This window comes from Piliocolobus tephrosceles, chromosome 10 (assembly GCF_002776525.5).
Source record: "Piliocolobus tephrosceles isolate RC106 chromosome 10, ASM277652v3, whole genome shotgun sequence".
NCBI classification, from domain to species: domain Eukaryota; kingdom Metazoa; phylum Chordata; class Mammalia; order Primates; family Cercopithecidae; genus Piliocolobus; species Piliocolobus tephrosceles.
In genome coordinates, this window is record NC_045443.1 from 12,714,125 (window position 1) to 12,730,248 (window position 16,124).

General features: G+C 41.8%; 1 protein-coding gene across 1 annotated transcript in view; it reads right to left on the reverse strand.

Annotated features, from left to right (window-relative positions):
* Positions 1 to 280: 280 nt before the first annotated feature.
* Positions 281 to 16,124, reverse strand: part of GPR19 (G protein-coupled receptor 19) — a 36,681-nt gene continuing 20,837 nt past the window's right edge. The window contains exon 4 of the mRNA XM_023226237.3: positions 281 to 1,865. Within this exon, the coding sequence (XP_023082005.1) occupies positions 596 to 1,849 (1,254 nt within the window). The 5' untranslated portion in view covers positions 1,850 to 1,865 and the 3' untranslated portion in view covers positions 281 to 595. The remainder of the gene's footprint in view (positions 1,866 to 16,124) is intronic.

Below are 16,124 nucleotides of genomic sequence, written 5' to 3' on the forward strand. Positions count from 1 at the left end.
GAATCCTGATTAAAATCCAACCACAGAAGACTTCCCAGCAAGTTCCAATATATGATGTGCTTTCCATAGCAGATCTGGCTCGTGGTTACTTGGAGGAAGGTAACGTGACAACCTATACACTATTAACTCATCATAAATGTTGCTTAGTGAAAGAAATATAAATCTCTGAGATAGGTAACATGGGGATTTCATTTGGAACTGAAGCCCATAGTTATAAAACTTCAGTAAGGAGGAGAAAAACAAAACAAAATGAAACTAGATTGAATCATTAATCAAAGACTGTGTGTATGGCTTAGGTTTATGTTTTTGAACCAACAGTAAATGAGTGTTAAGAAAGCATTTTCTTTTTTATGCATGTAACTAATATATTAATAGTAAAAGGACTGTTGGCTATAGCTCAAAGTGAACGCTTTTCCTAAAACATAAAAAGCAAGTAAAATAAAACCCACAAAAACCACAATGAACAAATGAATGCATTTTACGAAATAAAACATTTCCCTTGGAAAGTTGAGGGAAAACAAATATGTAAACAGCTTCTGTTTTTATAATTAAAGCTTTTTAATCTCTGGTGCATAACAATTGAAAGAATGAGAAATTAGACAAAAGTATTTGGTGGATTTGAGTTAATGGGCCAAGCAAGCTTTTTTTCCTTGGCTTCTCTGTCAAATGAGTCATAGATTGAGTCTTTGGTAATAGTTTTGGCCATGGAAGGGATTTCTGAAATGCCAACATAGTTTTTTTTGGCCATCCTTGAACTCGTTGTGATAGTATAGGCATTACTTCGGTAACATTTCATAGAGGACATGCAAAAAGTCTCTTTCATCCCTCTGCGAAAATTGGCATTATAAATTGAATACAGAGTAGGTTTAGAGGCTGAAGAACTAAAGGCTATCCATGTGATAGCTGTGAAAACAAGGGAACTTTTCTTACAGTCTTGTTCATGCGGGTGCCATAGCTGAGCTACATGAAAAGGCAGCCAGGAGAGCAAAAACAACAGATTTAAAATGAGGAACATCTTGATGGTTTTCACTTTTGTCCGAGGGACGATGTTCATTGTCCTCCTCACTGTTCGGCCATCTGTGCCTATTCTCCAAATATATTTGATGACCTTTTGGTAAAATAAAATTATGAGTGCAGATGGAATCACAAAGCCCACCAAGAAGTGGATGACAGTATAGGCTGTGCCTTCCCAAGAGGAAGGGAGGAAATAGTTACAATGACTGTCCCAGTTGGAGCCATAGAAAAAGAGCACAGGGGTCACAAAGGCTGCATCAAAGATCCACGATGCTGCGATCATTTTCTTGGCTTTTTCTCTGGACACCTTGAAGCTCAGAGGATAGACGATGGTGTAGAACCGGTCTATGCAGATGGAGAGGAGAACATAGATCTGGACACCTGGAGTGAGATACTGAAAATATCGCACAACCTTGCACATTGCACTACCAAGCGTCCACCTTCCAGTGGTGAACTGGAGCAGGACGAAAGGCGTGCTGGCAACGCTGATGAGAAGGTCAGCACATGCCATGGAGACCACAAAGTAGTTGGTGGTAGACTGAGTCCTCCTACTCCTGTGGATGACCAAACAAACCAGGGAATTGCCGAAGATAGAAAACAACCACAGAGTCCCAAAGAAGATGCTGGCTGTGGCCACTTCCCCAGGTTTCAGTCCATAGTGCAGATGTGTTTGGTTGCTCATCCAGCCGTGCTCCTCACCTAATTCCATCAGGTACTGGCTTGGCAGAGGTGTAGCTGCTGCAGAGCAGCTGCGGTTTTGGAGCGGTACCAGAAGTGTAGGAATAATCAACTGTGGCTTGCTGTTATCCATTCTGTGAGCAAAGACCATATTCATTTTTTTTCTCTTAATTCTGGATGGGGAAAAGAAGAATGAGGCCTCCTGTTAAAAAGGTGTCAGACGGGTTGGTTATGATTATGAAGGCGAATGATCTTATTTGACATTTAGATTGGTTGTCATTTGTCTATGAGTAGGACTTGTGCATTGGCAGGAAAACATAACTACTATCCAGAAAAAGCCTGGCCCCCATTTTGTTTTCATTTTAGGAGCTGTTTCAGCAGATCCCAGCTCAGGCTCTCTCTGGTCTCACCTTCTCTTGAGCCTTAGTCATAATACCAAGCCCCACTCCTACACATACCCTTTTCGCTGCACTCATCAGGGATCACAGAGGATTAGGGATCTCAAATCTGGCTCATGCTAAGGGTGTTACCACCAACTAAAGATCTGCTGGCATTCTGGGCAAGTATGTGAGAAGTTCCTAATTGTCATGAGGTTGCAAGAAAGGAAAGGTTGGGCCGGGCGCGGTGGCTCAAGCCTGTAATCCCAGCACTTTGGGAGGCCGAGACGGGCGGATCACGAGGTCAGGAGATCGAGACCACCCTGGCTAATACGGTGAAACCCCGTCTCTACTAAAGAATACAAAAAACTAGCCGGGCGACGAGGTGGGCGCCTGTAGTCCCAGCTACTTGGGAGGCGGAGGCAGGAGAATGGCATAAACCCGGGAGGTGGAGCTTGCAGTGAGCTGAGAACTGGCCACTGCACTCCAGCCTGGGTGACAGCGAGACTCCGTCTCAAAAAAAAAAAAAAAAAAAAAAAAAGAAAGAAAGGAAAGGTTGGGCAGATGAAAACACACAGATTTTGACTATGGAAGTACTTAACAGCAGTCCATGAATAGAGACTGGCTAGCTACTGGGAAGGGTGCTGTCCTTACTTAGCGTAGATTTTCCATCATAGAAGGATCATGGTAACACATGGAGCAATCAACACTGCTACATGAGCCAGAAATAGCTCCTAATTTAATGACATGTGAAAATAGGTTGCTTTTTCTAGAAGACACAGTTCATGCACTAATAGCTTGCCACCTACCAGTGACATATATTTTGATGCTATTCTGTTGTTATTATTTCATAAAATATTGATTGAAGAACATACAAGATGTCCTCTAAGAAATGGAACCAGGTTACGGGAGACCTTATGGCAGTCAGGTGATTAAAAACAACAACAACAAAAGGTAACTGTTAGCTAAGCATAGTGGTGAACACCTATAGTCCCAGCTACTCAGAAGGCTGAGGCAGGAGGATCACTTGGGCCTAGAAGTTTGAATCCAGCCTGGGCAACATAGCAAGACCCTATCTCAAAAAAAAAAAAAAGTAACTTAAAATTACTAAGCACTTTTTAAAAGCTTACAAAGCTTATAGTTCAGGCCGGGCGCTGTGGCTCAAGCCTGTAATCCCAGCACTTTGGGAGGCTGAGACGGGCGGATCATGAGGTCAGGAGATCGAGACCATCCTGGCTAACACGGTGAAACCCCGTCTCTACTAAAAAATACAAAAAGCTAGCCGGGCGAGGTGGCGGGCGCCTGTAGTCCCAGCTACTCGGGAGGCTGAGGCAGGAGAATGGCATGAACCCGAGAGGAGGAGCTTGCAGTGAGCTGAGATCCGGCCACTGCACTCCAGCCTGGGCGACAGAGCAAGACTCTGTCTCAAAAAAAAAAAAAAAAAAAAAAGCTTATAGTTCTTAGATATGAAAGAATATTTTAAAGTTTAGCCTTTATTTTTTATTATTCAGTGAGAAAAAAAGTCACACTTTTTAAACAAGCAAAAAGATTAATTAGTTGTGGGCCATTCAATTGAAACTGAGGTGATTTTGCTCACAGATTATAAAGGTTCAATTTGGTCTGAATCCAGGAAACGAAAGGAGAAACAGTAGCAATGTAATCCATAATAACCATAACAATTATGGTGATTAACATAAGAGATAAGGATAAACATTAACATTTTCAAGAATGTGCCCACTAAAAGTAAAAGCCCATGTGGGGTTACAGCCACCATTTTGCTGAGATTCCATCTGGCCTGTGGCACAGGGGATGTGGCTCCAGCAACAGGCTTTTCTAGTGGTCACTAGTTTCTTTCTTGGGGGCTCCTGTGTCTGCAACTCACAAAGAAACATTTCTCAAGTGACAGCCAGGATTAAATAATAGTTCATAATGAAACAATGGTTCTTAATGACTAAATTTTTCTTTTTCTTTTTCTTTTTTTTTTTTTTGAGACGGAGTCTCACTCTGTCCCCTGGGCTGGTGTACACTGGCACGAACTCTGCTCAATGCAACCTCCACCTCCCAGGTTCGAGAGATTCTTGTGTCTCAGCCTCTCAAGTAGTTGGGACTACAGGTGTGCGCCACCATGCCCGGCTAGTTTTTGTATTTTTAGTAGAGACCGGGTTTCCCCATGTTGGCCAGGCTGGTCTTGAACTTCTGACTTCAAGTGATTCACCCGCCTCGGCCTCCCAAAGTGCTGGGATTACCGGTGTAGCAACTGCACCCGGCCCTTGTTTTTTCTTTGAAGGACTTTTGTACTAATTTGTGGTAGAGAAAGAAGTGTTACTACATATCATCTTCACCAAAAAGCCACATTCAATACAAGTCTGGTGCTCCAGGCAATATACTCAATGCTGTTCTGTTATCTTTAGGCTTTTTTGTCCATGAGGCAACCTTACCTAAGCAAGCTTAAGTAAGATAATTAAAATTTTAAAAATTTTTTAAAAATGTGTTTTTGCCACATAGAAAGCCAAAATAATTAAACATTCTGATCACTAAAAAATCTTTAAGCATGCTGGGAAAATGATAGCCAATGGTAAGAACAGCAACCAGACTTTCTATATAAGAAATCAAGGCCTGGCCAGGCGCGGTGGCTCAAGCCTGTAATCCCAGCGCTCTGGGAGGCCGAGACGGGTGGATCACGAGATCAGGAGATCGACACCATCCTGGCTAACCTGGTGAAACCCCATCTCTACTAAAAAATACAAAAAAAAACTAGCCGGGCGAGGTGGCGGGCACCTGTAGTCCCAGCTACTCAGGAGGCTGAGGCATGAGAATGGCATAAACCCGGGAGGCGGAGCTTGCAGTGAGCTGAGATCCAGCCACTGCACTCCAGCCCGGGTGACAGAGTGAGACTCCGTCTCAAAAAAAAAAAAAAAAAAAAAAGAAATCAAGGCCAGGCGCGGTGGCTCTAGCCTGTAATCCCAGCACTTTGGGAGGCCGAGGCGGGCGGATCACAAGGTCAGAAGATCGAGACCAACCTGGCTAACACGTGAAACCCCGTCTCTACTGAAAATACAAAAAATTAGCCAGCATGGTGGCAGGCGCCTGTAGTCCCAGCTACTCAGGAGGCTGAGGCAGGAGAATCGCTTGAACCCAGGAGACGGAGGTTGCAGTGAGCCAAGATCGCGCCATTGCACTCCAGGCTGGGCAATGGGGTGAGAGGCCATCTCAAAAAAAAAAAAAAAGAAAGAAATCAGGACGTAAGATCTAAAATTAGCATTGTCCTAGAAAATCTGGACTGCATGACCCTCATACATATAAGATTGAAATCATCTTTTCGCCTTCCTATGTGTAAAACCTATGAAACTTTAAAAAAAAATCTTTTAAGATTTAAAGTTTAAAAATAAACTAAAACAGACAAACAATTTCCCCGGACAGAACACTGTTCTAACTTTTCTGGGATGCCTGTGGCCTGAATAAAACAGGAGTCTACAGGCACTTTTCCTTAATGCACACACTTGAAAACCTGTGACCTTCCTTCTGTTTCTTTCTTCCTCTAACAACAAAACTCTGTAAATGAAACTCAAGCTCACCACTTTAACTAAAGCCTGGGGGGGGGGGGGGGGGTGCCCATCCATCATTTGCTCCAGCTGCTTTACACCCATGAGTATGTCTGCCCATTTCCCCAGCCCAACCACTTGGAAGCAGAGGATCCCGATGCTTGGAAACAGGACGAGGGAGCCTGAGGAATTTCTGAGTCTAGGTTTCCTCTGCTGGTGGCATGAGTTCTCACTCTACCTAAAATTGCTGCAGTTCTGAATATCCATTCAACAAACCGAGAAACTGGGCTAGGTATAAAGAAAACAAAGATACGTAGGGCCCATAAAATAAGCAGTGTGCCAAATTATAACTCAATTTGATAATAATTATCATTAACTGCTAAGAACAGAACTATGTACAAGGAGCTAAGTAAGATAGAAATAGGGACCCAGTTTAAAGGCTTCACAGAAGAGGTGAAGTTTGAGCTGGGAGCTTAGAGGATGAATAGGACTTCTTCAGGAAGACAAGTGAATAAAACATTCCAGGGGAGAGAGAGAGCATGTGGATTTAATTTTGGGGCCATTTTTCTGGGTTGATCTTTTTTGGAGCCCTTTTCCCCTCAGAAACATAGTTTCCTTCAGACCATGCCTCTCAGAGTATATAGTTTCTAAATGCCCTACAATCAAACTGACCTAAATTTTTCCTCTGGTTACAATGAGAGGTTATATTTTCTGCCTTCATGGGCAGAAATGCCGTCAGACCGTGGGTAAGAACATTAGCATATCCAGAATGGTTGTGGTACCCTTGTTCTTACAGCGTCTTGTTAGTCCTTTACTGCAGCATTTTCCAAGTTTATTTTGCTCTGGCTTAGCAATACAGTACATCGGAGTCTCCCAGGGAGCTTTAAAACATAGTGATGCCTGGGTCCCAGCTTGAGGGATTTTAATTTAATTGCTCGGGAGTGCAGCCTGTGTGTTGGAGGTTTCAAAGTTCCCCAGGTGATCCTGATGTGTAGCCAAGATTAAGAATATCTGCTTTAGAAATACCTCCATGTTTCTGTCTTCTTCAATAAACTATGGACTCCAGTAGGGAGATGGGGATGCTATTCTTTTTCTCCATGCTCTACAGCTTCCGCTAAGTTCTTTACATTAATAATTGCTTATTAGATGTTTACTAAATTGGATCTGTAAGGACAGAGAACTGAAATAAATGACTCTTACTCTATGTGCCTCTGCTAGGAGAATTAAATGCAGATAGAAAATCATTATATATTCTCAGGGAGCTGAAACACTGGGGACCATGGTGATAGCGGAAAACATGACTCCTGATAAAAGCAGGGCAGGTGAAACTGAAGCTACCAGGTCAACTGCTATATGAAACAGATATCTCATTCCAGGGAAAGCGAAGGCAATTTAGGTGTCCTCAGACAGGTTCTTGCACTTTCCTCCCAGAAAAAAGGTCTGCCATATTATAACTAAATTCTAGGGTCCCACAGTAAAGTTTCAAAAAGGCCTCCCCTGCTCCATTAATTTGGATAAAAATATATCTTCAAGGGGGTGTTTCTGAAATATAAGATCTGGTTAATTAGTAATTCTCTTCAGAGCTATCCACATGAAGTAATTTTAGGACAAGAAAGCCTTCTTCACCTCTTTCCTGTTCATCCTATCCCTTCGCAGCTAGGTCTGAGACTACCATTTGACATACTCCCTTGGCTGAGGTATTGAAGGCCCTTATTTATCTCTATCTGTATATGATCTAAAAGAAGAATCATTCATTTATCGTATTATCTACTTCTCATCCATGCAGGCTTCAAGATTAATACACGAGTGGGGAAAATGGTAGATGGGTTGTCATAGTACAGAACTGGAGGCCAGGCATGGTGGCTCACACCTGTAACCCGGGGGGCCGAGGCAGGCGGATCACCTGAGGTCAGGAGTTCAAGACCAGCCTGGCCAACATGGCAAAACCCCGTCTACTAAAAATACATAAATTAGCCAGGCGTGGTAGCACGTGCCTGTAGTCCCAGCTACATGGGAGGCTGAGGCAGGAGAATTGCTTGAACCCGGGAGGCAGAGGTTGCAATGAGCCGAGATCATGCCACTGCACTCCAGCCTGGGCAAGAGGGAGATTCTGCATCTCAATTAAAAAAAAAAAAAAAAAAAGAACTGGGGACTGGTTGGGTGGATCCCTGTAATGATGGGATCCTGGGGCGCTTGGGAGAAGAATGTACCCTATCACTTTGCTTTGTAATTTTTATTTTGCATGTTTGTCTCCCCCATTAGGTTGTGAGTTCCTTGAGGATCGGGACTATGTCTTTACTTCTATATCCCTGGGGCACATAGCTATTAAAAAAAAGGTTTAATGAATATATAAATGGGGGGATATGTTAGTAAAAATTATCCAATACTTGAAAATAAGGCAAAAAAGGACATATCCTTTTAAGGTCATACAGGGACATTATTAAATGGGCCTCTCCAAGGATTATTTAATTCTCTGGGAGAATGTACCTGTGCTTGACTTTGCTATTTAATATTTAACTAGAGCTCAGACACTGTGAAAATGTTTATATGTTAACTTGTAGATTTCTTTCTAGCAGAAAAAAATAACCCCAATGGTTATGGACTTACTGCCCTCTAGGACATTAGCCAGTTTAGTGTTTACCTAGCAATTTTATGCTGAAATTCTTTTTAAAAAATGCCTATAAAGATGCATTCTTCAAATGCTCTTGGAACCAGCTTTATTATCTCATTGGTTCCTTCGGTATTATGTTAATAAATCGTTAACATATGTTCATCCAATATTTGTATAAGTCACGATTCTAACTTTTTGAAAATCGTACTTTGTTGGATGGAATGATGGATGAATGACTGGAAGCTAAAAAGAGGGAGTGGAGGACCACAGACAGGAATGGGGCATAGTCGACAAACTTTGCCTCACAATTCTGCATTAACTGTTGGATAGGTTTTTCAGTTAGTTGTTGGGGTATTTCTAGACTTAAAAAATACCCCAACAACTAGCTTTTTCTCCTCTTGTGATTATAAAGATTCACAAATATTCTCACAAGGTAGAGAGACCATTTTTATTTCTTGAGATTTGTTTAAAAATTTAATGTCAAACAAGAATTTTTATAATGTTGATGTTTTACATGACTTGGTTGAAAAAAAAACCACAATAGAAACATTTTTTGTAGAATGGTAAGTATCTGCCGGACCTATATGGATACATATGGCTATTTACTAATGAGCAGTAAGATTACAGTCATGACAGGAGTTATAGCATTAATACTACCAAGAATTAATACTTGTTTTTGTGCTTAACTATGTGCGGCACTTTATATGTGTAACCCTTCAAAGTAGGTAAAATTACTGGCCTTGTTTTACAAATGAAAAAAAAAACTGAAGTTCTTCCCCAAAGTCATACAGTTGGAAAGTGGTCACTCCAAAGCCCTTGCTCTTAACTACCATCAGGGTTTCCTGATCAGTGAGACCACAGAGGGCTGGATCTGAATTCAGAGAGTCAAACTGGCTGTACACAGCTAAGTCTTTCTTGACTCTTCATTCAAACAGAGGAATACAAAGTCATTCCCTAGAGCCTACCCACAGATACATCTGTTGAATATGCTAGCTCAGAAATATGTGACATAGTGAACAGTTTTAAAAAATGATCACTTCCACAATGTACTGCACAGCAGCTTAGCGTCAAAAGTGCAGCAGACATGCTGGCCTGGAGAAATAACCTTTCTTCAGAATAAAGAATGTGAGAGTACTGGAATTTCAACATGATGTATAATTAACTGTTGCCTTTTAAACAGAATGAGAGCAGAATTCTAGACTTCAATTTGAATTGAAGTGAGGAAAAAATTTGATCAATTGTATTATCCCAAGTAGGAAATTATCTTTTAAAATTTTCGTTGTTTAAATTCAGGAAATACCACGGTACGGAGATTTTATCTTAAACCTTTCATTGTTGTGTAGGCTTGATTTGCTTACATGTGAAAATGAGAAATGCCTGTAACACTAGTGGGCTGGGACTGGCTTACATGGGGAACCCTGAGCCAACTCTATATACATTTCTTCCCCACTTCGGGCTCAAAGACATCATGTTGATATCATGAATCAGCCACGGTAGGAGTATGGCAAACACCAAAAATTGAAGTTTTGTTTTCTTTCCCCCACTCTGCAGAGCCAGTTGTTAAACATTTACCCGCACACCACTTCCAGTAGGGCAGGGTTTTCAGGGCAGCCTATCCTAAGTCCTGAACTTACACACATTGCTGAACTTAAAAATGGCTCAGGAGGCCACACAAGCTCTTCTGAAGCTTCCTAAGTGGCTCTCTTGCTGTGTGGCCTTGAGATAAGACTCTGGTGTATGTGTGCTTGTGTGTGTTTTATAGAGATGAGGTCTTGCTATGTTGCCCAGGCTGGTCTTGAACTCCTGGGCTCAAGCAATCCTCCTGCCTTTGCCTCCCAAAGTGCTGAGATTATAGGTGTGAACCACCATGCCCAGCTGAGATAAGACTCTGACATGAACATTAAGTGGCTTATAAAACTACATAAGGCTAGGTAGCCACCAGCATGACTGTGGTGGGGTAACAGGAAAACCAGAGAGGGTGAAACATGTTCTTACAATGTCGACTCAGATGAGGTTGCTAGATAAAATACAGGATGCCCGGGTAAATGTGAATTTCAGATAAATAACAAATAATTTTTTACTAAAAGTATGTCCCATACAATATCCCATGCAACATTTTGCTGGTGTCCTATATTTTTATTTGTTAAATCTGGCAAACCTACACCCAGAATGTAATCTTCTGCTAAAAAATCTATGTTTTAAATCTCACACAGTAGGCATACTGCAAAGCAGATATGTATGTAGGCTTTGAAGTCAGTTGCATCCTATTCCTATCACTCACTCACTAGCTGGGTGACCTTGGCCAAGTTACCTAACCCTCTTGAGCTCCAATTTTCTTATCTGTAAAATAAGGATAGTCAGTTCCTATCTCATTTGATTATTATAATTAGATGAGAGAATATACACAGAACTTAGATGAGTTAAAACACAGAACTTAGATGATATGAGGAAAACAACAGGTGTTATTTTTATATATAGTTCTACAAAACACCTAGTTCTGTGTCTGGCACATAGCAACTGCTTCAAAAATTAGTCTTTCAAACCATATGACAAATTTTAGTAACCATATTACACATCACATACTATAGTAATAACACTAACATTGGTCACATGATCAAGGGTAAATGACTTTTGTGAAGGGGCCTGGGTACCTAATCATAATTTACAACGATGTTTTTAAGGGGAAAATCGTTGAGGCCCAAATAAATAAACACATTTTCTCCAAGTTGGGGATGATTTTATGTGACACGTTGGCCAGATCAAACTTTTTAAGATCTCCTACATCAAAATACATAATGCACTGGACCGAATACTCCTTTTCCAAAAGCCCATAGAATCCATGCTGCTTAAATTATTTCCATTAGAGGCTGGGCATAGTGGCTCACGCCTATAATGTCAGCACTTTGGGAGGCCGAGGAAGGCGAATCACCTGAGGTCAGGTGTTCAAGACCAGACAGGCTAACATGGTGAAACCCCATCTCTACTAAAAATACAAAAAAAAAAAAAAAAAATTAGCCGGGTGTGGCAGCTGGCGCCTGTAATCCCAGCGACTAGGGAGACTGAGGCAGGAGAATTGCTTGAACCCAGGAGGCAGAGGTTGCAGTGAGCTGAGATCGCACCACTACACTCCAACCCAGATAAGAGAGTGACACTCCACCTCAAAAAAAAAAAAAAAAAAAAATTACTTCCATTAGATATTTTGAATAACTGCAAAAGAACCTCACACTGTCAATGAAAACAGAGCTTCTTTCCACCACCTGAGACTCCTGGTGCCACAAGCTTATAGGCCTGGAAGTTTCTCTACTGGTCATTTTCCTCTCCTCCTCTTATATAATATATATAAGTATTCCTCCATAATAATCCAGCTCTGTACCTTTCAAACTGTTTCCTAACTGGGATCAAGCAGTTTCTCAAGCTCAGACTGGGTGTATTTTCTTTTTGTTTGGAAACTGGATATGCTTTCATGGTAACATGATTTTTTTTAAACAGAGCTGTTTTCAAAACAATTTCTTCTATCTTCACAAAATAGCTTAAAACAACCATGAACATTCCTGGCTCAGAAATTCTGCCTATCTAGATTTAAGGGACTATTACTCTCCTATCACATTTGCCTCTTTCTTTATCCTTCACATGAATTCAGACATATCACCCGCTCTCACAATTACAGCATCATCCTTTTTAAAGTCAAGATCCCTATTAAAATATAAATGTTTCTTAAAGACTGATTGTACTTTTTTTTTCGGTTTTATATTTTATCAGTAGAGTAGTGATCTCTGAGACCCATTCATTCTATCTCTGAAATCTATGATTAGTGAAAATGAGAACAGAAGAGATGCCAAAAGCAAAAGCCATGAGGACCATCAGTAACGGAGAGAATTAAGATGGGGTGTCATTATGAGAAGGGCTGGGTGAAGGGTGAAAGGTAAAGTTGAAGAAGATAAACTTCACCTCCTTGACGGTTTTGTGAGAGAATGGATAACCACTGGGTGGATACCCTACCCAAATGAATATAACAGAAAGGAGCCTGAGTTTTACCCTACATGTTGTCCACAGGCTGCAGTCCTCCCCTAATTCTTTGCAAACAATGTTGCATGAATAAAATGTTAGGTCACGTTGGCATCTCTTTGGGGGTGATCACCTCCATGGATGTATAAAGAATACTATCTAATATTTCTCTTCCCAACTGCTGCTTAGTAGCTTAGTAGAGTTCCTTGTACACAGCACACAGCTGCAGGTTTAATACTGAACTTCCCAACCTCCCTACATTCACACAAAATCTGTAAGTAAGATAAAATGTAAAAGAAACAAGTGCAAAAAAATTTCATCCTGGCCGGGTGTGGTAACTCATGCCTATAATCCCAGCACTTTGGGAGGCCGAGGTGGGTGAATCACTTGAGGTTAGGAGTTTGAGACCAGCCTGACCAACATGGTGAAACCCCACCTCTACTAAAAATACACAAAGTAGCCAGACGTGGTGGTGGGTGCCTACAATCCCAGTTATTTGGGAGGCTGAGGCAGGAGAATTGCTTGAACCCCGGAGGTAGAGGTTGCAGTGAGCCAAGATTGCACTACTGCACTCCAGCCTGGGTAACAGAAAAGATTCCATCTCAAAAAAAAAAAAAAAAATTCACCCTAAGAAATGACCATTTTGTTATGATGGCATATTCAATCATAACATCTATCCATTTTTTTAAAAAATCACTTAGTGTGGCCAGAGTTGTGTTCATTGCTGGGGATACAGATGTTATAATAACTAGACAGACCAGATTCCTGTTTTTATAGAGCTTACTTCTAACATGGGAAACAAATAATAAACAGCTAAACAAATAAAAATGTCAGTAATTCAGAAATGATTAGTGCTATGTAGAAAAAGAAAGCAGAATGAGGGACCAAGAATTGGTGGGAAATGGAATGGCAGATGGCTGGTTAGCTGGTTACCCAATGACCATTCCCAACTCCTCCCTCTCCTGCCTTACTTAAGAGGCTAAAAAGATAAGATAATAATTTCCCCACCATCCCTTTCAGCTAGGTGTTGTCACATCAGTATAATCTTCTTCTGGCCAGAGACAAGAGAAAGTCTCCCAACAGGGTGTTGGGAGGGTCTTGGAAAAATGTTTCTTCCTTAATAAAAGGAAAGAGGTGTGTGGTGAGTATTCTCATGGGCCTCTCTGCTTCTTACCGCTGTAAACTGTCATATGAAGATGTCAGGGCACTGGGGGGTATCTTCTGAGGTCAGTGGAAGTCCTGAGACTCACCGAGACACAGTGCCCTGACACTGTGGTGCTGCTAGGACACTCACCTCCAGACTTACTAAATGCAATCAATGTCTTTATGGCTTAAGCCACTTTGAGTTTTGTTACTCACCTCTGAAAGCACCCTGACTGAAACAGGGTCTGGTTTTAGATGGAGTGGTTAGAGAAAGGTTCTCTAAAGAACCTGCCCCCCATTGGGGCAGCTGAAACCCCAATGACAGGAAGCCCGCCACAACATTCAAGCGGAAGAAATGATAAGTGCAAAGACCCTGGTGTTGGAATGAGCTTGTTAGGTGGCTGTAGCATATCAATGCCAAAGAAATGATACCTGATATAACTGGAAAGGTGGGCAAGGGTAGGATCACACAGGGCATTGTAGGGCATGGTTTTATTCTATTGAAGGAAAATCCATTGCAGGTTTCAGGCAAAGGAGTGAAATGAATATGACATTTTTAAAACCCCCTCACTCAGATTTATCTTTTAAAAATACAACTTTAGTTGCTGTGTAGGTGGCCAAGAGTAGAAGCAGGGAGAATAGTTAACAGGCTATTTATTACACCCAGCACTTTGGGAGGCCGAGGCAGGTGGATCACTTGAGGTCAGGAGTTCGAGACCAGCCTGGCCAATATGGCAAAATCCTGTCTCTACTAAATATATAAAAATTAGCTCGGCATGGTGGTGGGCGCCTGTAATCCCAGTTACTTGAAAGGCTGAGGCAGGACAATCGCTTGAACTCAGGAGGCGGAGGTTGCAGTGAGCTGAGATCGCACCTCTGCATTCCAGCCTCGGCAACAGCCAGACTTTGTCTCAAAAAAAAAAAAAAAAAATCTATTACAGTCTGGGAAACATAGTCAGACCCTATCTCTACCAAAACCAAAAAAAAAAAAAAAAAAAAAAAAAATTAAAAATTAGCTGGATGTGGCGGGAGGCTCCCAGCTACTTGGGAGGCTGAGGCAGCAGAACTGCTGGAGCCTAGGAGGTTGAGGCTGCAGTAAGCTAGGATCACACCACTGCACTCCAGCCTGGGTGATAGAGCGAGACTCTGTCTCTAAATAAATAAGATGCTATTACAATAACATAAGTAAGTGATGATGGTGGCTTAGACCAGGGTGGTGGCAGTGTAGGTGGAGAAAAGTAGATGAATATTGAAAGTATTATGGAGACAGAAACAAGAAGATTAGTTGATGTGTGATGGGGTTAGGGGATGGGGATGACTCCTAGTTTTGAAAGCCTGAGAGCAAGAGAGAAAAAGTTTAGGGAGCTTGAAATCAATAATACCATCTTAGATAAGTTAAATTCCCACTAGATATCCATGTAGAGATATCAGCTGGCTACTGAATATGTACATTTGGAAAAATGTCTTTTGAAAACCTGTGCCCATTTGAATCAATTCATTCATCTCTCCATAAATATACACTAAGATCATACTATGCTCCAGAATGTGCTATGTTAATAATTAGATACACAATGGTAAACAAAACTGTATCCCTACCCTCATGAAGATCATAGTGTAATTAGTTGTAGAGGGGTAGAGAGTAGTAAACAGCTAAGAAGAAATGAATGTATTAAGTTGTAGTAAGTCCAATGAAAGAGTAGGCTCCTATAAGAGAGCATGGTAAGGACCCTCCCCTGGGCTGGGGTCGGGGAGGCAATGGAAGCAGCAGCAGAGATGATGAAGAATGGCTCATCTAAGGTAGACTCGCCAGGACCCCTGCTGCTGACAGATGACAAGAGAGTCTAGCCAACATGCCGCCTTGGGTCCCAGTCACCTTCCAGGTCCTTAACAATGTTCTAGGCTCCTTGAGGCCTGGACTTAGGACTGTTGTGATAGTGTGTTGTCCTGGACGCAATTCAGAGGTTTTTTTGTAGATAAAAACAGCTAAATTATCACATGGGGAGCAGGTTAGAGAGAAAGAGGGATAAGTAGAGCTGAGAGGAACAAAGCATCCTCATAGATTTTGTTCTGTGTAAGAACTAAAGGACCTAGCAAGAGGAAGACAGTCTCAGTAATGTTTGCCACTGATGTTCCCATCAGCCTGGTAGGATGCAGCCTTGCCATTATTTAAAGGAAATAATATGAGTAGTAGGCAGAATGGTCCCCCAAAGATATCCATGCCCTAATCCCTGGAACCTGTGAATTTGTTACGTTATACGGCAAAAGGGATTCTGCAAAATAATTAAGGTTATGAACCTTAAAGTGGGGAGATTATCCTGGATTATCCAGGTAGGCCCAACATGAGCCCTTAAATACAGAGAACTTTCTCTGGCAGCAGCAGCAGGAGAAGTCAAAGAGAGACTCCAAGCATGAGAAAGAACTGACATGCTATTGCAGGCTCTGAGATGCAGGGGCCCACATAGAGGGGTCAGGATGAGGCCTCTAGGAGGTATGATGGCTCCCACCTGATAGCCATCAAGGAAATAGGCTCTTAGTCTTACAACCACAAGGCACTGTATTCTGCCAGCAACCCAACTCAGCCTGGGAGGGCAGTCAACCTCAGAGCCTCTAAAAAGGATCACAGTCCTGCTAAGATTTTGATTTTGGCCCTGGGTGACTCTAAGCAGAGAACTCAGCCAAACCCACCCAGACTTCTGACCTACAGAACTGTGAGATAATAAACAGTGTTATCTTAAGCCACTAAATTTGTGTTAA